The following is a 26623-nucleotide window of genomic DNA, read 5'->3' as shown; positions in this document are numbered from 1 at the left end:
CAGATAGAACGGCCCCTCCCGACAAAGTGTTTGTGTTGGAGGTGAAGAATTGTGGTGCTGAAGTCTGCTGCTTGACTAATGTAGCATTTAAAAGTTATAGCCTATACAGAGGAGTGCACATGAAATGACTTAATGGTAAAAAGATAGTATCGACTAGATGAGATAATCAGTCTTAGGCTTCAGTAACTGTTGACTTAGGATTTGGTGAAATGGTGTGACGGTACTTTGTTTAGGCTTTGGCTCTAAAGGCCCTGACACACCAGGCCGATTTAGGCCGTTTTCGTTAGTCGGAAGACGAAGCGTATCCTGTCGCCCAAACTCAATTTGGTGTGTCCCGCACCATTGGCTGTGACACGCCTAATGCCCCTTTCACACCAACGCGTTTTCAGCTCCGGCTCGGAGCTGGAGCCTGAAAAGTACCGTTTTTTCCTGTTCACACCGCAGCGGCGCCGCCTCTTAGCTCCGGAATCCGGTTCACTTCCAGCTCCAAAAAATTGTCGCTCTAGAGGCAAGAGCTTCGGAGCTAAGAGGCGGCGTCGCTTACGTCGAGGCTTGCAGGAAACTAAACCCACCTCCCCTGAACATGGGTCGACTGAAGAGTCTCGTCATGCCCAGTGTTGCCAACTTGATGACTTTTTCGTTAAATTCGGCGGCTTTCCAAACCCTCCGGCTACTTATTTTTGTCAAAAGCGACTAATGACTAATCTAACGACTTGTAATGCTGTTATTAGGGACTTTTCTGATGTTTGGAGACTCACGTATTGTTCAGCAGTTAACGAGCCGTGGGTGCTGCCGTGAGCCCCTCTGCCCTCCCATAGTACTCACAGGCGCTAGTTGCCTCCCGCAGCAGCTCTGCTGCAGTCAGAGCAGAGAGGAGACAGCCACACCCTCCCACGTCGAGACTGTAAATGAATTGCGCATGCGCCAAGCCGTCCTGGTTTTGAGCGGGATTTAAATGTAAATGTTTCTTCACTGTCACACTATAATAGATAACTGCCTTTGCTTTGCTTTGACTCGCACAGCCTCAGTCACTTAATCACCTCGTCCACTTTGTGTGTGTGCCTCTTTGTGACAAGCTAAACATTCACGTTGGCCATCATGTCACAGTCTAACCTGTATTCACAAAAGTACAGAAAGGGGTGGGAATCAAACCCTGAGTTTAAAGGATGGTTGAAGCCATTTATTGGAGATGACACACGGGCATACTGCCTTAATTGTAAGGGAGATTTCTACTAAAAACTATTAAAAATATTTCTACTTTCTACTTTGTCTAATAGAGACATTTCTGATCTACTGTCGTCTGGATTTACTCTGGTGGTTTTGAGTTTTGATCCTTGAAGGGGGTGGAACGTTTTTTTACCGCCATTACATGATATGCAAATTAGGCGATGACTTCATTTAGGGACTTCTGGTGACTTTTCGGACAGCCAATAGCTACTTTCCTTACTATGGAGTTGGCAACACTGGTCATGCCTACCTACAAGCAGTAGTGCTGAGCAAAGGGACTAGAAGGCAACCACACATTTATAAAAAAAATAAACACTTTATAAAGTCAGGCAACACTAACCAGGCTTCGTGTGATTCTGTTTGTTAAGTTTAAGTATTAATATGTCTGCATGTAACTGCACTATAACTGTTCCACAGTAAGAGGGCGCTATAGGCGCAAGGAGGCGCAGCTATTGTAGCTGACGTCAGGTATCAGATATAAGGGATTGTTCCCTCCCCTTCTCTCTCTCTCTCTCTAGCTCTCATGGAGAGCAGGTCAAGTGGTGCAATGCACATATGAAAATAAACCACGCCAGTTAAGGCTAAAGAATACCTCGTCGTCATGACCAGTTTATTGCTATACATGTGACTCTGTCAACAGGTTATGGGCCCAGATCACGGAAGAGCGTAATAACGATAGCTAGTTAGCTGAAAAGTTTAGGCTAGTTTAGCGGCGGGAAAACCGCGGGACGCTAAAGCTAAGCTAAGGGGCAGCTAAGCTAAGCTACAATCAAAAGATGGCGACCAGAGGCAGAAGCAAGTGGCCCACGTTTGACGGAAGGGCAGAAGAATACGAGCTCTGGGAAGAGCGGATGTTGTGCTGTATGCACGGAGTGGGGCTGAAAGAGACAATTTTGACGGGCCTCACGGAAGAAATAACGGAGGCTGCGCGAGCCCTGGATACTAAGCTGAACACCGACGCATACTGCGAGCTAGCACCACTCCTAGACAACACGAGCTTGGGGCTGATATTCCGGGACACAAAGGGCAAAGGCCGAGAGAGTCTAAAAGTGTTAAGAGAACACTACATCGGCAGAGGTAGGCCCCGGATTGTATCCCTGTATATAACATTGACCGCGCTGAAGAAAGCTAACACAGAGACGGTGACTGAATACGTCATCAGGGCGGAGCAGATCATCATCACGGCGCTCAAAAGTGCAGGAGAAGCACCGAGCGATGGATTAATGATGGCGATGGTTATGAGGGGACTACCGGAGATGTATAAACCGTTCACACTGTTGGTGACGCACGGTTCAGCGGACATGTCGCTGGGGGAGTTCAAGGCCAAGTTGCGGAACTACGAGGCCTCAGAAGACTCAGACCTGGTCGCCGAGGAGGCGGGAGAAAGGGTAATGAAGGCCCGGGAAGCGCCAAAGAAAAAGACCGGACCCCTGACGGAGATGGCGTGTTGGCGATGTGGAGAAAAGGGTCACCGAAAAGATAATTGCACAAAAACTGTTTGGTGTAGTTTCTGTAAAACTTTGGGACACGCAGACAGAGTGTGTAGAAAGAAGCGCGAACAGAGCACTCGGTACGCGCGCGTGCAAGATGGCGGCTGTGGACAAGATGGCGGCAGCGGTGGACGTGAGGCGAGTCGAGACGACGCCCGGAGAGCAGCAGGAAGAGAGGACTTCACCTTCGGGGCGCAGAAAGCATACGCCAGCTGGTCAGCGCAGCAGCAGCAAGCCAAAAGGAAGGGACTGATCGTGGACACAGGTGCGTCGTCCCACATTATCAATGACAGGAACCGATTCAAGAACTTTGACAGCACCTTCGAGCCGGAGAGACACAGCATGGAGCTGGCAGATGGGAAGCGCACTTTCGGGTTAGCGCACGGGAGAGGAGACGCACAGGTATGCCTCATAGACAGTGAAGGGCGCCGGTGTACAGTGACATTGAAGAACGCCCTCTACATACCCTCGTTCCCCCAAGAACTATTTTCTGTAAAATCTGCTACTGCAAATGGTGCCAAGGTGTTCTTCAATGAAGGTAACAATGTTCTTGTTGAGCCTGACAGTACGAGATTTAACATTGAGGTGTACAAGAGAATGTATTATCTACAAACAGAATGTAATGAAAATGATGTGTGTGATGTCAGTCATGATATTCAGACATGGCATGAGATCATGGGTCATTGTAATTACGAGGATATACTGAAGCTGCAGGCGGTAACAGTAGGCATGCACATTAACGGTGAAAAGCATAGATCTAACAAAGAATGTGATGTGTGTATAAAGGGAAAGTTCACTCAAACAAGGAACAAAGGTCCCACAGAAAAAGACACCACTTGAGCTAGTTAACACAGATCTAGCCGGTCCAGTAACTAATGAGTCCATAGGTGGCTTTAAATATATGCAGTCTTTCACAGATGTGTGTACAGGGGCAGTGTTTGTTTACTTTCTCAAAGCAAAGAGTGACGCACTTCAGGCCACAGAGAAATTCCTTGCAGATGTAGCTCCGTATGGCAGCGTAAAATGCCTGAGGTCCGACAACGGAACAGAGTTTAGAAATAGAGAGTTTCAGTCACTGCTGAGAAGGAACAAGATCAGACACGAAACGTCCTGTCCTTACTCCCCGCACCAGAACGGGATAGCTGAGAGGGAAGGGCGCACTCTTTTCGAAATGGCTAGGTGTAAGCTAATAGACGGTAACTTACCTAAGAGTCTATGGCATTATGCGGTCCAAGAAGCAGCTTACACCAGAAATCGGTGTTTTAACAAGCACACGGGCACCACCCCATATACAGCACTGACAGGAAAAAGGTGTGATCTAGCCATGATGCACAAGTTTGGGTCAGTGGGTTATGCTTACCAACAGGACAGAGGAAAACTCGAGTCCAGGTGTGAGAAAGGACTTTTTGTAGGGCATGACAAAGGCAGCCCCGCTTTTCTAGTCTATTATCCCGGTAAGGGGAAAGTGCAAAAGCACAGGTTAGTAAAGTTTGTCACAAAGACAACATGTGAGAACGAGACACAGACACAGGAGCCAGAGCTGGACTCCAGAGTAGGGTGTGAGAAAAGAGAGACGACACAACCTAGTGTACTGAGCACAGACATGCAGACAGACGGTCAACAGCCACCGGAGGATGATGGCGAGAAGCACCCTAGGGTGACGTCACGTGCCTCATGCAGTGGGAGATATCCCCCCCTGGAACATAAACCCCCAAAGTATCTGAAAGACTATGCCCAGAGAGAAAGTGACGAGGATGACAGTACACTTACCAGCATAGATTACTGCTACAGAGTAGTGAGTGGTGTACCTCAGACCTTTAAAGAGGCCATGATATCCCCTGAATCAGGAAAATGGGAGAGAGCGATGGATGAGGAGATGAGGTCCCTGGAGGACAATCATACTTTTACTCTAACAAAATTACCCGAGGGTAGACAGACAGTGGGAGGCAAGTGGGTGTACTCAATCAAGGAGGGTATTGAAGGGCACGACAGGTACAAGGCCAGGTTTGTAGCTAAAGGCTACAGTCAGAGGGAAGGAATAGACTACGGTGAGACATTCTCCCCTACAGCTAATCTGACCAGTGTACGAGTAGTTATGCAGAAGGCAGCCGAAGACGACTTGATTTTACACCAGATGGATGTGAAGACAACCTACCTGCACGCACCCATTGATAGGGACATATATATGGAACAACCTGAAGGTTACGAGAAGAAAGGAGAGAAGCTAGTGTGCAAGCTAGAAAAATCCATTTACGGCCTGAAACAGTCTGGGCGAAAGTGGAATGAGATGCTTCATACATGTCTAATTGAAGACCACTTCATACAGAACCCAGTAGACCCTTGTGTTTACACAAAGGAGTCAAAAGAGTCAGGGAAAGTGATAATTGTGATTTGGGTGGATGATTTGATCATCGCAGCAGACAACACTAGAAACCTAGAGCAGGTGAAAGATATGCTCTCCACCAGATTCAAGATGAAGGACCTGGGCAGGTTAAAACATTTTCTTGGCATGGACTTCGAACAGTCTGCTAGTTGTGTAAAAATATCCCAGAAGAGATATGTGGAAAAGACCCTGAATCGTTTTGACATGCAGGAGTGTAGAACTAGGGAAACACCATGTGATCAAAAGCTAGACTACAATGAGGATGCACAAAAATTGACGGATGTAAAAATGTATAGAGAAGCTGTAGGCGGCCTCATTTATTTGACAACATGTACTCGCCCTGACCTATGTTTTGTAGTGAGTAAGTTATCACAGCATTTTGCTGATCCCACAGAAGAGCACTGGATTACAGCAAAACATGTTTTCCGTTATCTTAACCCTCCTGTTGTCCTGGGGTCATTTTTGACCCCAAAAGGAAATCTATTGCTGTCAAAAATAGGTTTTTAATTCATCAAATGGTCTGAAAATTATAGGGGTGGTTCAATATTATGCTCTTAACGAGTAAAATACATTTGAAGTAATTTCATTGAATTATGGGTGTTTTATTGTATTTTATAACACCTTGAGCCCTCTGGGGTCAAAAATGACCCCGCAGGACAAAGTGGAGCAATGGGGCACATTTTTTCAGCATAATGCTGCAACAACCCCCTGCCTGCTCCTCGGAGCACACACACACACACACACACACACACACACACACACACACACACACACACACACACACACACACACACACACACACACACACACACACACACACACACACACACACACACACACACACACTTTTGATGTATAGGATCAAGCAATTTTTAGATCAACAAAAATCATAAACAAAAAAGATAAACGAAAAACAAACAGGCCTTTTCTCACGGTTGCTGTGGCATTTCACCTTTTAGTCCCTCCCTCCTTACGACACACACACACACACACACACACACACACACACACACACACACACACACACACACACACACACACACACACACACACACACACACACACACACACACACACACACACACACACACACACACAATGTATTCTTTGATGTATTGGATCAATCAATTGTCAAGTCAAAAACAAACGGGCCTTTTCTCACAAATGTTGGGGCATTTCACATTTTATTCTGAGAGAGACAGGCAGCAAAATGAGGAGGCAGAAACATTTGACTGTGGAGGAGGTTCATGAGCTAATCTTTAACCGTGTTATGGAGGAAAAATCAACCGATGAGGAGGATTCAGGGTCAGAAGAGGAGGAAACTCATGAAGAGGTGATCGATGTAAGTTACAGACCAAATTCTTCCTCTGAAGAAGCCCCCACATCGCCCACTTCTGAAATGGAAGAAGGTTTTTAAATGGAGGAAAATGAATATGAAGAGGTAGAATCAGAAATGGAAGAAATTTCAGAAGTGGAGGACCGCACTTATTTTGAGGAAGTGGAAGAATCCACTGATGAGGAAGAATCTGAGGAAGAGGACCCAGCTGAGATGGAAGAATATTTCCAATCTAAGAATGAAAAAATGATCTGGTCTTCCATCCCTCCCATTGACGGACGTCGCATGGTAACAGCAGAGAAAGCAGAGAGAGAGAGACAAGTCGCCAGGGTCCAACCCTGTATGCAAGGTCTCGTATTGAGGACATAAAGTCCGCTTTTTATCTGTTTCTGCCCAAGGCCATCGAAGAGTCAGTGCTGAACATGACTAACAAGGAGGGGCAGCGTGTTTATGGGAAAAAACGGAGAAAGATGGATCAAATGGACCTGCAGGCATACGTGGGTTTGTTGGTTCTAGCTGGAGTGTACCGATCCAGCAAAGAAGCTACAGCAAGTCTATGGAATGCAGAGTCTGGTAGGGCAATTTTCCGTGCTACCATGACACTTAAAATGTTTCATAAAATCTCCAGAGTCATAAGATTTGATGACAAAGACACAAGAAAAGATCGCCGGGCACGAGACAAACTTGCTCCAATTCGAGACGTTTGGGACACGTGGATGTCTCTCCTGCCAAAGATGTACAATCCAGGCACTAATGTGACTGTCGATGAGCGCCTGGTCCCATTCAGAGGTCGCTGTCCATTCAAACAGTATATCCCAAGCAAACCAGGGAAATATGGGATACAAATATGGGCAGCATGCGATGCCAGGTCAAGCTACGCATGGCATATGCAGATATACACTGGCAAACCTGCTGGTGAGACGTCAGAAAAAAATCAGGGCATGCGAGTTGTCCTTGACATGACAGAAGGCCTCCAGGGAAAAACGATAACCTGTGACAACTTCTTTACTTCACATACCCTTGGCCTGGCGCTGCTGAAAAGAAAGCTGTTCATGGTGGGAACAGTAAGGAGAAATAAACCTGAGCTTCCCCCTGCACTGGTGTCAAAAGCTGACAGGGCTCGTTTCTCATCAAAGTTTGCTTTCACCGAGACCCATGCTCTGGTGTCCTATCTCCCCAAAAAACAGAGAAATGTTCTTCTGATGAGCAATCTGCATCGGGATGCAGTTGTGAGCGACAGGGATGACAAAAAGCCCAAAATCATCGAAGATTACAATCACAACAAAGGAGGTGTCGATAACCTTGACAAGGTTACCAGTGTGTACACGTGCAAAAGAATGACAGCCCGTTGGCCCCTAGTTGTCTTCTTCAACATTCTCGACGTGTCTGCATACAATTCCTTTGTCCTGTGGTCTGAGATCAACCCAGCCTGGAATCAGAAATGCGTGAAGTTTCCACTTTAAATTCTTGAAATAAGAGTCAAGCAAGACGGGGTCAAAAAGGACCCCAAAGGGCACAAGGTGTGATTATGTGTTGTCATTAAAAATATATAAATTATTCAAAAAGGGCATCCTGACTAAACTTTGACATATACCAGCCTCTGATAAGACAAATAGTCACAATATGATATGTTCAAATTATGAAATAGTTTCATTTATTTTTTAACTCAGAAAACGGTAACATTTCATATAAAAAAGGTATTTTGGCCCTAAATTCCAAAACAAAGGGAAAAATGTGTGGTATTGAGTTGGACTGAAGCAAAACTAAAGGTGTAACACAAAATGGATTCACATTTCATACTTTATGCTTGAAATAAGAGTCAAGCAAGACGGGGTCAAAAATGACCCCAGAGGGCACAAGGTGTGATTATGTGTTGTTATTAAAAATATATAAATTATTCAAAAAGGGCATCCTTACTAAACTTTGACATATACCAGTCTCTGATAAGACAAATAGTCACAACACAATATGGTCAAATTAATTCATTGTTTCACTTTTTTTTTTTATCAGAAAATGGTATAATTTCATATAAACAAGGGTCTATCGGCACTAAATTCCAAAACTGAGGGAGAAATGTGTGGTAATGGGTTGTACTGAAGTAGAACTAAAGGTGTAACAAAACATTTATTCACATTTTATACTTTATGCGTTAAATATCAAACAAGCAAGATGGGGTCATTTTTGACCCCAGAGGGCACAAGGTGCATAGTAATCGGGAGGACATTACGAGGGTTTTAAAGGTACAGCAGATAAACAGCTTTGTTACAGAAAGAGCAGCGAGGGCTTAGGGCTTCAACCCTATAGTGACGCAGATTGGGCGGCAGACGCCACAGACAGGAGAAGTACCACAGGGTATTGTGTGAGTATGGGTACAGACAGCTCACTGGTTTCATGGAAAACAAAGAAACAGCCCACAGTGGCACTATCAACTTGTGAAGCCGAATATATGGCTCTAGCCTTGACAATACAGGAATGTATTTATCTGGAACAACTGCTCGAAGGAATGGATACCTATGTATATAAGAAAACTGTTGTTTATGAAGACAACCAGGGAACCATTGCACTTGCCAGAAACCCTTTGTGCCAACAGAGGTGTAAACATGTGGATATAAAATATCACTTCATTAGATCTGTCATCAGAGAAGGAAAGATGACACTGGTTTACTGTCCTACAGATGACATGGTTGCAGACGCTATGACCAAGCCTGTCTCCAAACTGAAATTAAAAGAATTTGCAGGGGTCATGTTCGGTGTGTAAAATATTGCCTACTATGTAATATTGACTGCCATGTTCTTTTGATGTTTTGAACTGTTATTTTTCTTGGAAAAGTTGTACAGTATACACGTCATTCATAAGTGGGAGTGTTAAGTTTAAGTATTAATATGTCTGCATGTAACTGCACTATAACTGTTCCACAGTAAGAGGGCGCTATAGGCGTAAGGAGGCGCAGCTATTGTAGCTGACGTCAGATATCAGATATAAGGGATTGTTCCCTCCCCTTCTATCTCTCTCTCTCTAGCTCTCATGGAGAGCAGGTCAAGTGGTGCAATGCACATATGAAAATAAACCACGCCAGTTAAGGCTAAAGAATACCTCGTCGTCATGACCAGTTTATTGCTATACATGTGACTCTGTCAACACTGTTTATTTGCACCTTACTTTGACCATCCGTTTGCTGTTATTGATCATTGTGGAGAGAGGCAGACCTTTTGTTTTGTATTATAGCATCTATCGGATGGAATCAATACATTGGCTGCACAGGTTGTCATGTCCGACTATCACAAGTAGAATCATAATGAAAAATACGCCGGTAAAATGTGCCTGTAGAAAACGGCTTATGCCACAATAGGATAGCAATAGCAAGTAGTCAGTTTAGCTTCGGTTGCTATGCTAACATTACCCATTTTATACCAGAGACACTTTAATAACAGCGTTGTGAGGCCAAACAGCGTCAATTCAGACTGACACACATTCACTTAAGGGGAATTGGGGATATGTTTCAGCTGCTTGTGTGACAGTCAGACAGCAAATACTTTAGAGAGGCCGCTCTAAAGTATTAGCTAACCCGGAGCTAACGGGAGAATAAACTCCAGTGGACGAGAAGCACTGCAGCGGTCGGTAAATGCCGCCGAAACACATTAATAAACAATGAACCACGGCACTCTGGAGAAAAGTATAAGCTTGGAGATATCGTTATTTTATTTAATCTGACTTATCATTAAAAGCAACACGATCATCGAACCGACGCAGTCCCCGTTGTTGTTGTTGTTGTTGTTGTTGTTGTTGTTGTGAGCGCCGTTGGGGAGCAAATCAGCGATGTAAACGGTGACGTCATGACGCAGCAGCGGCTGCACCAGTCGGGCTCTGGGAGGTGTGAACATAGCGGGAGCAGAAAAGGGAAACCGGAGCCGAACCAGAAAAGCTCTAGCTCGGACTTAGAAAGGGAAAAGCGCTGGTGTGAAAGCCGCATTAGGGACCACGATAACCAGGGACGTGCACAGTCATTTGGAGGGGCTATTGCTCTAAACTGGAAAAAGGGCCTCCCCCCGATAAAAAACACAAGACCTTTTGAAAATCGTAATTTGTTTTTAATGTAAAAGGAACCAAACGATTATTACATCAACTAAATTGAAGAGTAATTCACATCTCATTACAAAATAAGCTAAAGCGACTACTACTTGCATTCGGTGACTTGATTTTAAAAATGAAAACCAGGGAAAAAAAATGTTTGCGGTCCATATCTCATTAAAATATCTAATTTGAGTAACTATTAAAGACAAAGATGAGACAACTCAAAATCAAGTTTCCAAAATCCGACACTGAGGTGGTCTTAACGCACCGGCAGATGACAGCGCTGACAAAGTGTGTTTCCCGCTGCGAGACGCTACAATACTAATTGTGGGCTCATCATGTTGATTCGGCCACAACAGAAAAAAGAAAAACAAACTCCCGCTCTCTCCAGAGGGGCAGGTCAGCCAAAAAGGCCAAACGGGCCGTTGCCCGGGCAACATTAGCCCGTACCTGTGCACGTCCCTGACGATAACCATGTTTCTATTCGTTGGTATTTGTGTGTGTGTGTGTGTGTGTGTGTGTGTGTGTGTGTGTGTGTGTGTGTGTGTGTGTGTGTGTGTGCGTGCGTGCGTGTGTGCGTGCGTGCGTGCGTGTGTGCATGCGTGTGTGCACTTTAACACAGGGGTATCTCCTCTTGCACTTTAGTTAGCTCTTGTATCTCCTCTTGCACTTTATATGTCATGCTATATTGTATTACCATGTCATAAATACTTGTGTATGCTGCCCTTGCTCTCTTGCACTTTCTGCATAACATGTATTTTGTTTTTACAATGTTTGTAAAATGTAAATTTCTTAAATGGTTTTATGTGGAACGCATGACTGCGGATGGAAATGAGCTGAAAGCTAAATCTGGCACTGTTACGCTTGAAACATTTTAATGTTTTAAGTGTTCATTACCGTGCATTGTCCCTGCCAAATAAACGATTAAATAAATCTGCTCTGTGCTCGTTCTCTACAGTAGCAGCGGTGCAGGTAATGATGCATTCAGGGACCCATCTGTTAGGGCCCAGCCTGGCCTCAGCTGGACCCTCTGTCACACACACACACACACACACACACACACACACACACACACACACACACACACACACACACACACACACACCCCCACACACACACACACACACACACGCACGCACGCACGCACGCACGCACGCACGCACGCACGCACGCACACACACACACACACACACACACACACACACACACACATAAAACACTTCCGTTTGAATCATCTAGATGAACAACTACATTTAAAATCTCTGGTTCTTTGATAAGGTGGCAGGTAGATGTCTGAGGAATGTATCATGGAAAGGATTTTGGTTAATCATTATGAATGAGATGTGCCTATCACATGAACACACTGCTCTGCACATTATTACATAACCTGTCTGACAAAATGTCAAATCACATGCTTTTGCAACTTAAAATCAATTTAAGTTTAGAGACTGAGGATGACACAATATTTGTTGTGTTAGTCGTCTTAAAGACCTCGCTTGCAAAGCTCTTGTGAGCGAGAAGTGAGAACCATCCAGAGTAACAAACAGCTTTTTAGAGAGTTCAAAGACAGTGCGACATCCTGTCGTATAACAGCCCTGGACCAGGTAATGCTCTAAATCACTAAAACACATGACATTATACACTGAAGGGAATTTCCCTGAGGTGTCTTTAAGACCCCAGGTCAATTTTTGTTTGTCTTCCCACGGACCCTCATCTTGCAGTGTTATTGGATGACAATACTCAATAAAGGTTCCATTTCAAACATGCATAAACCTCTTTGTTCTGTCTCCATCCCTCCTCTCTTCCTGCTCAGCCACGTGTCTGGTGATCGGCTGCGTGGTCTTCCCTAACGGCTGGGACTCGGAGATGGTGCGGGACATGTGTGGGGAGGACACGGGGAAGTACAGCCTGGGAAACTGCTCGGTGCGCTGGGCCTACATCCTGGCCATCATTGGCATCCTGGACGCCCTCATCCTCTCCTTCCTGGCCTTCGTGCTCGGAAACCGGCAGACTGACTTCCTGCAGGAGGAGCTGAGGGCCGAGAGCAAAGGTGGACTGTTATCTGCTTTTGAATAATACTACAGGGGGCAGACTGGGCAAAAAAAAGCCTGTTTCAACAGTGCATTAAATCGTTTGCTTCTAAAGTTACAGACAGCATAAACACTGTAGTGATCACATTCACAAAAATATAGACAGAACTAAACAATAATTGAAACTAATACATCAACACCAAAATGCTCTGCACACACACACTGGTGTTTCCAGTTGTTCAGTGTCATCACACTTCACTTCGCTCAATTTGGTTGCAGTTATGCTGGGTATTATTTGAGGGCTCCAACGTTAAATACTGTAATAATGAAAGTACTTGTGGTCGAAGCTGTCCTTCCTGTGGAGGAGTCAGTTAAGGACAGCAATGAATGAACAATGGGGCTACATCCATCACGCCAATGTAATACAATAATAAATGAGTACTTATTATGCCTTAGATCCTTTGAATAGTAAAATGTATCACATCCTCTTCAGTCATTCCACTTTCCTCCAGTCGTGGGTATATTGGATGGAGCTTTGAATCCAACGGGACAATATAGTATTTAGTATGTACTAAGTATAGTAGTATAGTATTGTATATATAATATTCCGCTATAAGGCCTGTATCAATAAACATGAGAGTCAGCTGACATGTAAATAAAATGAAAAGTATGAATTCACTTTTTTTCTTTTTTACAGATTTTGCTGTGTCAAGGGTAAGTTCACATTGTTGTGTTTGAGTGTCTGTGTGCGCTAATGCATTTCATTTTTGAGTGCCACAAAACTCAGAGTTTGATCTATTAGGACAAAAAGTATTTTTCTTTTAAAAATGGAATGCATTATACTGTATGTGCGGGGAATCAGCAGCAAGTGACTAATGCTCAAAAAATAGTAAACCAAATGTTTTAAATGTTTCAGTAAGCAACTTTCATGCAAACAATTTTGCATGAATTTTGGAAAATATATTCCATACATCCATGGAGTACTTTATTAGAAGTGTTTTCCCACCTTTAGTTATTACCGGGGGGGTCATAGCCTAGATTACCAGTCCATGTGCTGAAAAGGCACACTGCCCAGATGCCAGAGTGTGGGTTTGAACCGGTGACAATGTGCAGCACTGAGTCACTTAAAATAGCAAAAACGCTTTAAGACCAACTTTGATTAAAAAAAATGAATAAAGCATGATGATCTTATTTGAAACTGCTTCCTCTCTTCAGCTTCATCATGGCTGGGTCAATATCACTATAAAGTAACTTTGGTGTCTCCATCAGAATCACTCAGTTATCATGAAAATGTAGCAGAATAATTAAACTCTGAGGTCTTATTATAAAAGGCCAAACATTTACACACATATCAGTACAATGATAAGTCTCTTGAAATGTGTTTTCTTCATTTTATACCTTATTTTTTCATTGGATGTACGTGATTTTGGCATGTCCCAAACACTGCTCTGCTAACCATGTATGTATGTGTAATAAGTGGTTAAATGATACTACATTTACAACGAGTTATTTGATAAAACGAGTAATTTTGATCATGTATATTCTATTTTCCTAATAATTTTGAACATTTTGCATGTGTCCCTGGCATTTGCTGTCCACCCTGTCATTAAGGGGGTAACTGCCCCATACAAAACCCTCTGATGTTTTCAGTGACATCACTACCACCATTTTTTCTTTCCTCAATGGAGGCTGAGACATTGGCTAGTTGCAGAGTACGTTTTTTAACTTATATTTCGAAATTTGAATCATATTATGTGTGTAGTTGGATGTTCTCAAGCTTAACATGTCCACTCTGTCATAGTGAAATGTCAATTAATATAAAAACCTTTCAGAAATTCGAAATATATCTGTTAAGGCCCTGACACACCAGGCCGAAATCGGTCGTTTTCGTTAGTCGGACGACGAAGCGTGCCCTATCACCCAAACTCAATTTGGTGTGTCCCGCACCATCGGCCGTGACACGCCTTATTTGGCCTTTTATGGCTGACGGGCCATTTTTTCGATGGACGAGAGTGAAAATGGAACGCAGTCTGTTCTTCTTCTCTGTCTTCCGGTTGTTGCCTCTTTTGAATGACGAATACACACTACCGCCGCCTGCTGGTAAGGAGAGTTATTGCCACTCACACATGCGCAGTTCGTACGTGCTCGGCTGAAGTCTTTGCGTTGTGTTCCAGTCGGTTCCAGTGCGACACATGGCCAAGACGCAGGAGATTACGGCGACGCAACAGTCAGCGTCGGCGAGTTCTCTGGTGACTGCTTGGTGTGTCAGGGCCTTTAAACAGTACACAGTCACCTTGCTAACTGAATCATGTTGCTAACTGCTAGATTTTCCCCTTCGATTCGGAAAAAAAATGTTTTTCAGAGTTTAGGATGGCCGAAGACATACACTACCCAGAATCCTCAGCTATCGTTCCGCTTTACTCGACAAACCCCGTAATTAGTCCTCAAGCTCTGTGATTGGTTGACCTCCAACTGCAGTCCATACGGAGAAAAATGTTTCGTAAAAGATAAAATCATACTTTATTCAGCAGTACTTGCTTTACTCTTTGACAGTCATCACATGAATGCATTGTAATAAATGGTTTGGCTGCATTAAATATTACACTTCTGTCGTAGTTCTTTATTTATCTACAGAGATCGGGCCTCAGAATAGACCGGAAACTATTATTTTACCGTTCTGTTTTAGTTTCACAATAAAGTTAGTAGTAATAATTTGTTTTGATATTATTGTTTTTTATTAACTACTAGACCGCTGGGTCATGTTAAGACCATCTTTTCTGTGTTGCTGTGGGTTTTTTCCATCGCTGTTGTGTTAAGGCCCTGACACACCAAGCAGTCACCAGAGAACTCGCCGATACCGACGCTGACTGTTGCGTCGGCGAGTTCTCCTGCGTCTTGGCCATGTTTCGCACTGGAACACACCGCAAAGACTTCAGCCGAGCACGTACGAACTGCGCATGCGTGAGTGGCAATAACTCTCCTTACCAGCAGGCGGCGGTAATGTGTATAAGTCATTCAAAAGAGGCAACAAACGGAAGACAGAGAAGAAGAACAAACTACGTGATATAAACAAACAAAAAATAGCGTCTGCGTTCCATTTTCACTCTCGGCCATCGAAAACATGTTTTTCGTGCCGGACTGGAGCTATCAGCCATTGGAATGTTGCTTGTGGAAGACATTCTCAAGCAACCGTTTCGCTTCTCATGCACTGATTCGCTAGCTGAACAGCCAATCAGACTGATTTCTTTGTCCGACTGCCTGTGGCCGACGCATGGCCGATTCAACATGTTGAATCGGCCGTGTTTCGGCCATGAAAGGCCAAATAAGGCGTGTCACGGCCGACAGTGCGGGACACACCAAATTGGGTTTGGGCGACAGGGCACGCTTCGTCGTCCGACTAACGAAAACGGCCGATTTCGGCCTGGTGTGTCAGGGCCTTTACAAATATCAAAACAATAACAAAATATATCCGTCGTAAACTAAACCGGAAACAGCAGTATATTTTATTTTTTTAAAACTGTAAACTTGACAGCTTTTTAACCCAAAACACCTACTGGTGAAAGCACGTTATTACACGTTTAGAGTGATTGCAATGCAGGTACAGATGTAGCGATTCATTTCAGAAAGTTTGAAACGCGAGGGCCGTGATTGGTACGTGATCTGCCCTCGCTCAAGGGAAAACCTCCAGCTTGACTTGAGACCGCCCCCGTGATAGATAAATGTAATTATAATGAAGCCAGCTGCAATGGATCATTGATCCACCAGGGGGTGCAGTGGGGTTCCACACTGGAGCTCATGTGAAATAAAGTGAGATACAGTATGCTGGATGTACAGCAGAACTTTGTTAAGATCCATATGTCACGGATATCATACCACTGTGCTAAATAAGAAACATGTAATCATTTACAAAACATCACCATGTTGTTATTTAACAAAATAATTTTGTTATTCGAAAAAAACGAACAGGAGGAAATGCAGCCCGGCTTTCGATTTTTAATCCTAATTGAATCATCATCTTCACAACGATCATTTATGTTTATGTTCGCCGAATTGACATGAAATCACTGACACATATGAATAAACTGTATTCAACTTCATTAAAATGTTATTAATGTGCCTAAACTCAGTAATTCACCAAAAATATGTATATTTTAATGGAGCTTCGTCGGTCGATCAGGATCCCAAAGTGTAGCGGAGGGATCCTCATCTGGATGAAGGGTGTTATTTTCCCCATAAGGAACAAGTCGCTGCAAATTATCCCGCTTATTACATGGCCACATTCTCAACAAAGTAACGACATGACTCCCAATATTAATTGAAATGCTTTTATGGATTTAGAAAATGTTTTTATTGATTTAAAAAATAGTTGTATGTATTGATTTAAATTGACATGCATCCGCTAAGAAAAATAGTCCGTTGTTACCGTTTTTTAAACAGTCTGAATGAAACGGCAGCTCTCAGCTGTGTATTTACACAACTAATGGCCCATCAACCACAGCTGTCTCCCCCCCTCCCCCCCCTGATCTTTCTTCTCCAGCAGCTAAATTAACAGTAGGTTACTCTGAGTGACCATAGACTGTATGTGACAAGCTTACAGTTAGTGACGTAACAACACCATAAAAGCTGGTGGGTTGAAAGCAATACGGGAGGTAAAAATAACTAGAATAATTGTGATTTATTTATTGTGGCTTTTATGTTTTTAGGTATAAAATGTTATGTAATTCATGCTTATAGTTCACCCTTCTCTAAAAGCCTTCAACAATGACAATATTCATTGTAATTGAATAAATCCTTCCAACACACATTGTAAAAAATAGCCTACTGTAAGTTAAGAAATCATTTCAATATGTACATCTTCTGATGTAACAACAATAACATTATAAATAGTAACATAGCTGAACATGGTATTGCACATTTAGCTTTGAGTGTTACTGACCTGAGATGTTTTTATTACATGAATTAAAGTGACTGAGGCTTTTTAACATAGAGGGATGCAAACTCATCAGGTATGAAAAAGATGACAAGGATCCGAGCCCCCGGCTCCCCCACCCCACAGAATATCGGCTTTAAAATGAGGAATAACAGAGGATATTAGCAGAACAACTAAAGCAGCAGTGTTAATAATAACAGAAACGCCAAAGAGTCACATCTAATAGAAAGATATAAAAGCATTTATTTTAAATTGTGGAGCAGTCAGTTTATAATTTTGGCAGCACTGTTGAGCATTTTGAAAATGTATTTTCATGCCTCTGTGCAAGGCTTAAGTCTTTTTATCTTTATAGCCACATGATGTAAAGTAACTAAGTTCATAAACTCAACAAGTACTATACTTGGGCACAATTTTGAGATACTTGTACTTTATTTAAGTATTTCAATGTTTTGCAACTTTGTTCTTCTACTCCACTACAGTTCAGAGGTACATGGTGTACTTTGACTCCACTACATGTATTTAATACCTTTAGTTACTTCACAGATCTGGATTAATTAAGTGAAATATAATCAAGTGTTAAATCAGACTTTAGTTCCACCTGGAGTAAATCCACAAGCTACCCTGCAGTATACAAAGTCATTCAAACTAGCTGCACCTTTACCAGCTTTGAGAACACTTTCATGATCAATAATTATAAAACATATCATATCTATTATTCTGAAATGGACCAATCTGCACAATGACTACTTTTACTGTCGCTACTTTCACTATATTTTGATGATAATACTTTTTTTACTTTTACTTGAGGAACATTTTGAATGCAGGACTTTTACTGTAACAGAGTATTCCTACACTCTGGGACTATTACTTTTACTCAAGTACAAGATCTGAGTACTTCTACTTTTACTCAAGTACAAGACCTGAGTACTTCTACTTTTACTCTAGTACAAGATCTGTGTTTCTACTTTTACTCAAGTACAAGACCTGAGTGCTTCTACTTTTACTCAAGTACAAGATTTGAGTACTTCTACTTTTACTCTAGTACATGATCTGTGTGCTTCTACTTTTACTCAAGTACAAGATTTGAGTACTTCTACTTTTACTCTAGTACAAGATCTGTGTGCTTCTACTTTTACTCAAGTACAAGATCTGAGTACTGTTGGAGATTTGGAGGATGTTTAAAACCAACCTCGTCTCCGCGTGTTGTTTGATAAGCTGGGTAAATTCGTAAAAAGGAAGGGATTAAGAAACACCAGAATGCAAGTTAAACAATAATCTTGTTTTAATGATACAAGGTAACAATACAAATACAAAGGAATCACGAAGCACTCTGCAGAGTACTCCGGGTTCAGGTTCTACCACGTGTGAGACAGGTCTCAGGAACGGCCGGTCAAAAACAAGAGCCCGAACCAAAGGAAAACACAGGCTTTCATACTAAAACACAGGAGGAGGTGTGTGCGTGCTTTCCCCCAGAGGTTACTTATTGGGAGAGACCAACACATGGCCTGTCGCACCCAATCAGTGCGACACAGCAGAAGAAACCCGGAAACAAAAAGTCTCTTTCAGTTTGACGAAAACCAGACACCTTTTGGTGTCTGGTACGAACCTGCTCTAAACAACAAGTTTCCTTATCTTATTTCACATCTTGCAGCCAGCACACACACATCTCCTCTATGGCTCTTTGTCCCTGTGGCCATCTTCCCCCCTCAGGTTACCACACACAAGTTAAAAGTATGTTTTAAGATATAGTTGTTATAGTTGGCTAAATATACGTAATACATGTAAATCACTTTCATATCAATAATAACGAAGAACACATTACCTATGCTCTTAAGCAGTATTAGAGATGCTTTTCAAATAGTCAGACTTCACACAGGCCTAATATAGAGAACACACTCATTTGTCCTACAGCCCTTCCATTTGTTTGAGCTATTGTTCACATCTTTACTTCAAATAAAAGGTTTCACATTGTATATTTCCAGCTTCCTTTACACATACTGTTATTATTAATACAAAGTAATTAACCACACACATCTATTTAAAACAAGTAGATTTCCCTGATAATTGACATGCTGAAAATCTTAAGAAGAATGTCCCCTCCCCCAGCTCTCTCGTCCCTGTCATAAAAGCTGCTTCCATTTCCTATAGAGTAATAAAACATGTTTAAGCTAATTTCTCCACAATGTTTGTAGCCATTTAGTACCCGCACATGAAAGAATAAAAACAGAGGTATAGTTGAACAGTAATCATGCAGCACATATATTTACTGCAATGAAAACACATATATTTGCCCTAAGCATGTGTAACGCACCCTCTTCTTTTATGAGGGAAACATTCCAGAGTTTTGGAGCTATCCCCAAATTAGGATGTCCCCTGCTTGCATCCCTCTCTAAACACAAAGACTTCACCTCAATATATTGGGGAGGGAAAATATACTTTGTCCCTTCAAATTTAACACACATGAATATATATAAGGTGACATTAAAATGAATATACCAGATTTAACTTTCCTGCCATAACACGTTACTTTAATACTTCAAATAATTCAAATAATCCTTCAATTCCCCCTTTTTGGTCTCGCCTGACGAGACCAACACACATAAGACATTTGAAACAAAACTACTTTCATTCTTTGATATTGTGTCTGTCCCCCTTCATTAAACCTTTGGGAACAGAAAACAACCTCCAATGACAGTGAAGAAACTATCAGAGTGAGAGCCTGAGTGCCCCCCCCCCCCCCTCCCCCGGAATACGCCAACAAGGGCAGCTGACAGGGAGGGGGAGATGCGGCCTTTCCTTCAAAGGTGGAACTGATGAATCTGATCAGAGAGAAGTAGACTCCTCTGCTGCCTCGAGAAGTCCCCCAGCCCGCTGACGCCTGCTTCCAAGTCGTCTGCTGTAGGGATGTCCGCGAGGTCCTTCTCCTCCAGTCCGCTGATGCCTGCTTCCAAGTCGTCTGCTGTAGGTATGTCCGCGTTGATGATAGCCAGGTCCGTCCGGATGTCGTCGTTGGGTCCTTCCAGGTGATTTCCCCGCTGCACACTGGCTCCAGTAGTACCAGATGTCCCCCTTTGCTCCTCGGCGGACGGCATGAGATGTCCTCTGGGTCACTCTGTAGAGGCCGGAGAACCTGGGGTTGAGTCACGTAGGCCTGACGAGCTTCAGCCAGACGAACTCCGCTGTGTCGGCCTCCTGTTCCTCGGGTCCCCCTTTTGGCGTCAGCAACCTGTGTGGAGAAATCTGATACCTACCCCTCAAGTCTACGCTCAGTGCTTCTGGGCCCTCAGGTGTTTGACCCACCACTGGTAGGCCGCTTCAGAATTCTAATACTTGGCCTGTGTCAACAAAATAAACCCCAACATCTTCAGGTGAACTAAATAACATATCTCAATAGCTCTGAATTTCTGACAAGCATCTGTGTTATTATAAATGAAATCCTTGAGATCCCATTTCAAATCTAAATATAATATGAACTGCTAATGTTTCTGGTAATGGAACACACTAATGTTATGGATTAAAAACAACTAAAATCATGATACTGACGAAGTGAATAATTTCCAGGCGAGACTGCTTCTACCTGTCACTGCTTGGATATTATCAAGCTGAAAAATGAATACAGAAATCCAACATACTGTCATCAAATGTCTTTCTATTATGACTTTAAATTAAATGTACATCCCCATAATGATCTAAAGAGTCTATGGCTTTTACTTCTTTACCAGGCTAGTTACAAGATGTTGTCTAAATTAAATTCTATCTCATTACATTACTATGTTTTAACTTAGCTGTAATATGTTCTTTCTACATTTCAAACCTCAGTTACTTTAATACCTGTTGAAATATTACAAAATTGTTTTCATTATCACAGTTCACCTTCTCATTCTCATTCTGGAATGACATCTCTCTCAGTAGCCCCTTGGCCACTGATTCTGCATCTGTGTTACCTGTTATAACTCAATCAATATTAGAAACATGTCAACATTAATCAAACATTATCTTATCCCCAGATATGGAGCAGGTTAAATCTAAAACTGTCAATCAATGGTCAGATTGAACATCTGAGTTGGGGCGGCAGGTTTCTTCCAGTCCCTAAATGAAAATATCCCACACTCCCCCTTTTTACACATGTACACATGTGCAACAAACTTCTGTATGGGAAGAAAACCTTCAGGTAATCAGTGGGTACAAGAAAATACCAAACATCATTCACAAAAGTACATCCATCATTTTTCACAGTAAACACTCCAGGGAAAATAAGTGTTCATTTCCAGCTGGCAGTCCTAAAAGAAACAGAATCTTCTAGATTTTAGTTTGAGTTTTACATTTGCAAACCGCCAACTCCTGTTGGAATTAAAAACGGGTCACATGTGCGTTTTTCCAAATGTGTGGAATTGTAGGAAACCTGTGTTTCCCATGGAGCTCCAAAATAATGTGTTAGTCTAAAAACATGCTTGGTTAGTTATTGTTTTCTAATCATGCAGTTGCACTGATCACATGCAGAAATTCATTCACACTCACACTGTCAGGTTGTAAAGTCAAGTTTGGTCAGCCCCAGAGTCAGTCATTGATAGTGCTGTTCTCAAGTCACACTGTCAGTCAGGGTCAAAGGTCATTTGGTCTCAGTTTCATTGGCCATGTGTCGTGCTCTGCAGAGACTTTGATATTTCAGCAAAGGCCAGTATCCTCTGTCTACAAAAATTAGTCATATATGGAGCGCCATCATTTATCAATTCACGATTACCACTTTAAGTCAGATATCTCTAACTTGTCATCGGGACGGCTGCTTCCCACATTTCCTGCAACTTGGTACAAAACTCACTTCATAATAGTACTACTACTACTGCAATTTATTTACAACTAAGTAGTATTAAAATGTCTAATAAATCTAATTCAGAAACTTGTGTACATAACTATTATCTTAAGTCAAAACATTACTAGGATCTGTGTAGCTCTGCATTTCATAGCTCATTATACTCATTTATCTTCAATTCTGGTCTACTTAAAAACAATGTTAAACTCTTTAGCAGTGTGTGGAACCTTGGGTGTCCGAACATGCAACCATCACCCTTTACTTTATCAAGGATTAAAAACTGTTTCCATCCTAAAGCCCTCCTATGGTAATAACTATGCCACAATGGTGAAATCAATATTGTAACAAATGAGATCACTACTTTATTCACACATGAATAAAAATCTCTTGAAGAATGATTTATTAATATGATGGAAAGATTGAAGAATATGGTTCTACACTGTGCTACTCCAAAACACCCCCTGCTTAAAGTGTAGTGCATATTTCCCTCATGTCTCCCCCTTTAACCCTCAGTGTGTTTTTAGGATGATTTTCTCATTTTACTTTAATAGTTTCCTCTTTACTGCTATTTTGAATTTACCAATAGATTAATTCATGGTTAATACCTCTTTTTATCTTTACTTATTTATCAAGTCAATTCAAGTTCTTTAAATGTGGTGTCTTCTATGTGCGTTTTGTGAACAAGTGTGTTTATGTGTAAACTCACTCATTCCCGTTCTCCTTTTCTCCTCCCCTGGTTGTCTTAAGCCGTGACCCCGACCTCCTCACTTCAAATCGACTATGCCAACTCCTCTGATTCTGTCTTCTCTTCAGTCCATCAGCTCTTGAATCCATCCGCTGTAACTGTTTTAGGCAGCCTTTGGCCCAGTCACATCGGCAGCCCACATCATGCCACTGTTCTTTGCACTGCTTTGCATTTCATCTCCTCCTTTACAGTCTCTCTGCTGCTTTATGGAGGGCGGATTCTGCTCTCATGTCCTCCACTCTGCTCCTGTGCCAAATCTCGTGGCTCAGCTTCATGCCCTGTCTGAGGGACTGATGAGAGTATTTCTGTATGTCAGCAAGCGGTTTGGTTCTGGATGCCTCAGGTGGAGACGGTTCAGCTCCGGTTCTCTGTCTGTTTGATGGAGAAGGAGGAGCCTCCTGTTGGGTTAGGTCTTTTGTCTGCTTGGAGGGTCGGGGTCGTAGCCTTTCTAACTCTGAGGGCGAGTCCAGGTCCCGGGACGCATTATCCATAAGAAGTCTAGCACACTGAGATTAAATCAATCCAACCCTTTCCACTCTGTCTCTTTCTAATCATACTATCTGTCTTAGTTGCTAAATGCCATCTAAACAACACCATTAATGTCTACTAATGATATTACAAAAACTCCCTCTATAAATTGTTTCGTCCATTGTTACATATCTACCCAACCTGACTCTTTCAGGAAACCATTTTCTTCCATAAATTGAAATACCTGTTTCAAGCATCACATATTTCACACACTACGAAAGAACATCTCCATACTTTCTCCAATATTTGAAATCCCACTGTTACTTAGAACAATAGTAAACCTGCAGAGCACACTGATCAGATCACAGTAATATAATTTGACTCAAGTGTAGGCCTATGTCTACTTTCCATTATACTTATTACTTTTGGTGAATATTTATTTATATTGTCTAAATTCCTTGTCTATGATGTGCAAACAGTTAGAGTATAAAAATGTGTTTTTCTCAATGTATTTACACTCCACGGATTCTTGAGTTTACTCATCTCCTAGTGTTGTCGTTCCTAAAAATGTTAGCAAACACAAAACTCCCACTACAACATTTATAGATAAATTGATCTAGCAAAATGAACTCTTTTCTAATTCAAAATGTGACAAAAGAACAATGATTTGTCTTTCACAAGATGGTGGTCTAACAGAATGACTCTTGACCTCATGGGGTCAAATAGATTTAGCCATGAGGCGGCTGACTTTAAAATGAACTGGGACAAAGAAACCACATGCATGTGGGTACATTATAGTTAAGACAAATACCATGAAATTCACAACGCAATGCAACGGTATCAATCAGTTCTCAAAGACTATATTTAAATAACAGCAAATCATTGTTTATTTATTTCAATATATCTACCACTTCAAATCACACCTTGATCTTTTAATTTTCTATGTATTTCCTTCCAACTTCAGATCACTAGAGAAAAAAGCAAGCAGACACACTCCGGGCTGCTGCCGCTGCTCTCGAGAGGAAAAAGGGTGGGGGGAACTCTCACAGACAAATACTGACACCCCCTTCTCTTTCCCCTGCTGTAGCTCTCAGCCTCCTTTGGAAAAGGGGGGCTTCCTTCAACAATTAACACTTCTGCTATCCTTTTATTCAATTTTTCTGCTTGAACCCACTGTCCTCGTAAGCTCTTAACTCACGCTCCTCTCGTTCAAATTCTCCCTTCATTATGACTTCGTATCTATTGATCTGACTTACTGTCTTTGTTACCAGTAAATATTCACAGACTTCATATCTATTGATTTGACTTACTGTCCTTGTTACCAGTACATATTCACAGAAAAAATTCCCCGTACAGTCTATTCAGCTTTTATTGTCCGATGTTTATTCCAACAAGTTTAACAAGCCTCTCAGCGCGCTTCAACACCGTCTTTCAACAATGTGACGCTGACATGGAGTCGTAACCCAGGCCTACAGAACTCTTTATCGTGACGTTTGGCTTTATAGATTCAACCCCACAGAACAAAGCATTAATGAGGTCCGGTCACTTCAAAATTGCTTTTTGAAGGTTGCGTTACTCTCCCTTGGATGTACTTATAACTCAACTTCGATTCCTATGAACCTAAGAATTGTTATTCAGATTCGTCTCCTGGATGCCGTCTGAAAACGATCACTGGACGTCCCCCAACGAGTCTTCAGCCGTCTCCTTTCTGAAAAAAGTACGGGGCCTTTCACCTTCGTCTTACATACCTCGTTGATTCACTTTTATGTTATATAACTTTCCTACCTATCTAAAATATGTATTTGTATATTCCACCGCAACAACTATGACACCGGAATATGTCTCTGACAACTCTAAAATTTAGTTTAGCCAATTACAGACCTTCGATAGAAACGGGCTTGTCTGCTCACCTTTCAATTGTAGGATCCTCGTTTTAGTTGTCAGAGATTATTCTAGGCCTCTTCTCCGGACCATTCGTCCGCTTGCTGCTGGTGGTCTCTTCCCCGAAAACACCCCACTCAGACACGTCGGGTCACCATTTGTTGGAGATTTGGAGGATGTTTAAAACCAACCTAGTCTCCGCGTGTCGTTTGATAAGCTGGGTAAATTCGTAAAAAGGAAGGGATTAAGAAACACCAGAATGCAAGTGAAACAATAATCTTGTTTTAATGATACAAGGTAACAATACAAATACAAAGGAATCACGAAGCACTCTGCAGAGTACTCCGGGCTCAGGTTCTACCACGTGTGAGACAGGTCTCAGGAACGGCCGGTCAAAAACAAGAGCCCGAACCAAAGGAAAACACAGGCTTTCATACTAAAACATAGGAGGAGGTGTGTGCGTGCTTTCCCCCAGAGGTTACTTATTGGGAGAGACCAACACATGGCCTGTCGCACCCAATCAGTGCGACACAGCAGAAGAAACCCGGAAACAAAAAGTCTCTTTCAGTTTGACGAAGACCAGACACCTTTTGGTGTCTGGTACGAACCTGCTCTAAACAACAAGTTTCCTTATCTTATTTCACATCTTGCAGCCAGCACACACACATCTCCTCTATGGCTCTTTGTCCCTGTGGCCATCTTCCCCCCTCAGGTTACCACACACAAGTTAAAAGTATGTTTTAAGATATAGTTGTTATAGTTGGCTAAATATACGTAATACATGTAAATCACTTTCATATCAATAATAACGAGGAACACATTACCTATGCTCTTAAGCAGTATTAGAGATGCTTTTCAAATAGTCAGACTTCACACAGGCCTAATATAGAGAACACACTCATTTGTCCTACAGCCCTTCCATTTGTTTGAGCTATTGTTCACATCTTTACTTCAAATAAAAGGTTTCACATTGTATATTTCCAGCTTCCTTTACACATACTGTTATTATTAATACAAAGTAATTAACCACACACATCTATTTAAAACAAGTAGATTTCCCTGATAATTGACATGCTGAAAATCTTAAGAAGAATGTCCCCTCCCCCAGCTCTCTCGTCCCTGTCATAAAAGCTGCTTCCATTTCCTATAGAGTAATAAAACATGTTTAAGCTAATTTCTCCACAATGTTTGTAGCCATTTAGTACCCGCACATGAAAGAATAAAAACAGAGGTATAGTTAAACAGTAATCA

General features: G+C 42.2%; 1 protein-coding gene across 2 annotated transcripts in view; it reads left to right on the top strand.

Annotated features, from left to right (window-relative positions):
* lhfpl4a (LHFPL tetraspan subfamily member 4a) overlaps positions 1–26623 on the top strand; it is a 73463-nt gene that overhangs the window by 22893 nt on the left and 23947 nt on the right. The window contains exons 2-3 of one of the 2 annotated variants that reach the window (XM_079681214.1): positions 12322–12558; positions 13236–13252. In XM_079681214.1, the coding sequence (XP_079537340.1) occupies positions 12322–12558; positions 13236–13252 (254 nt within the window). The remainder of the gene's footprint in view (positions 1–12321; positions 12559–13235; positions 13253–26623) is intronic. The other variant, XM_079681215.1, reaches the window with a different exon arrangement.

This window comes from Notothenia rossii (genome assembly GCF_949606895.1).
Source record: "Notothenia rossii genome assembly, chromosome: 5".
Taxonomy (NCBI): Eukaryota; Metazoa; Chordata; class Actinopteri; order Perciformes; family Nototheniidae; genus Notothenia; species Notothenia rossii.
The sequence above is the reverse complement of the archived record's forward strand: the minus strand, read 5'-3'. Positions and strand labels throughout refer to the sequence as shown.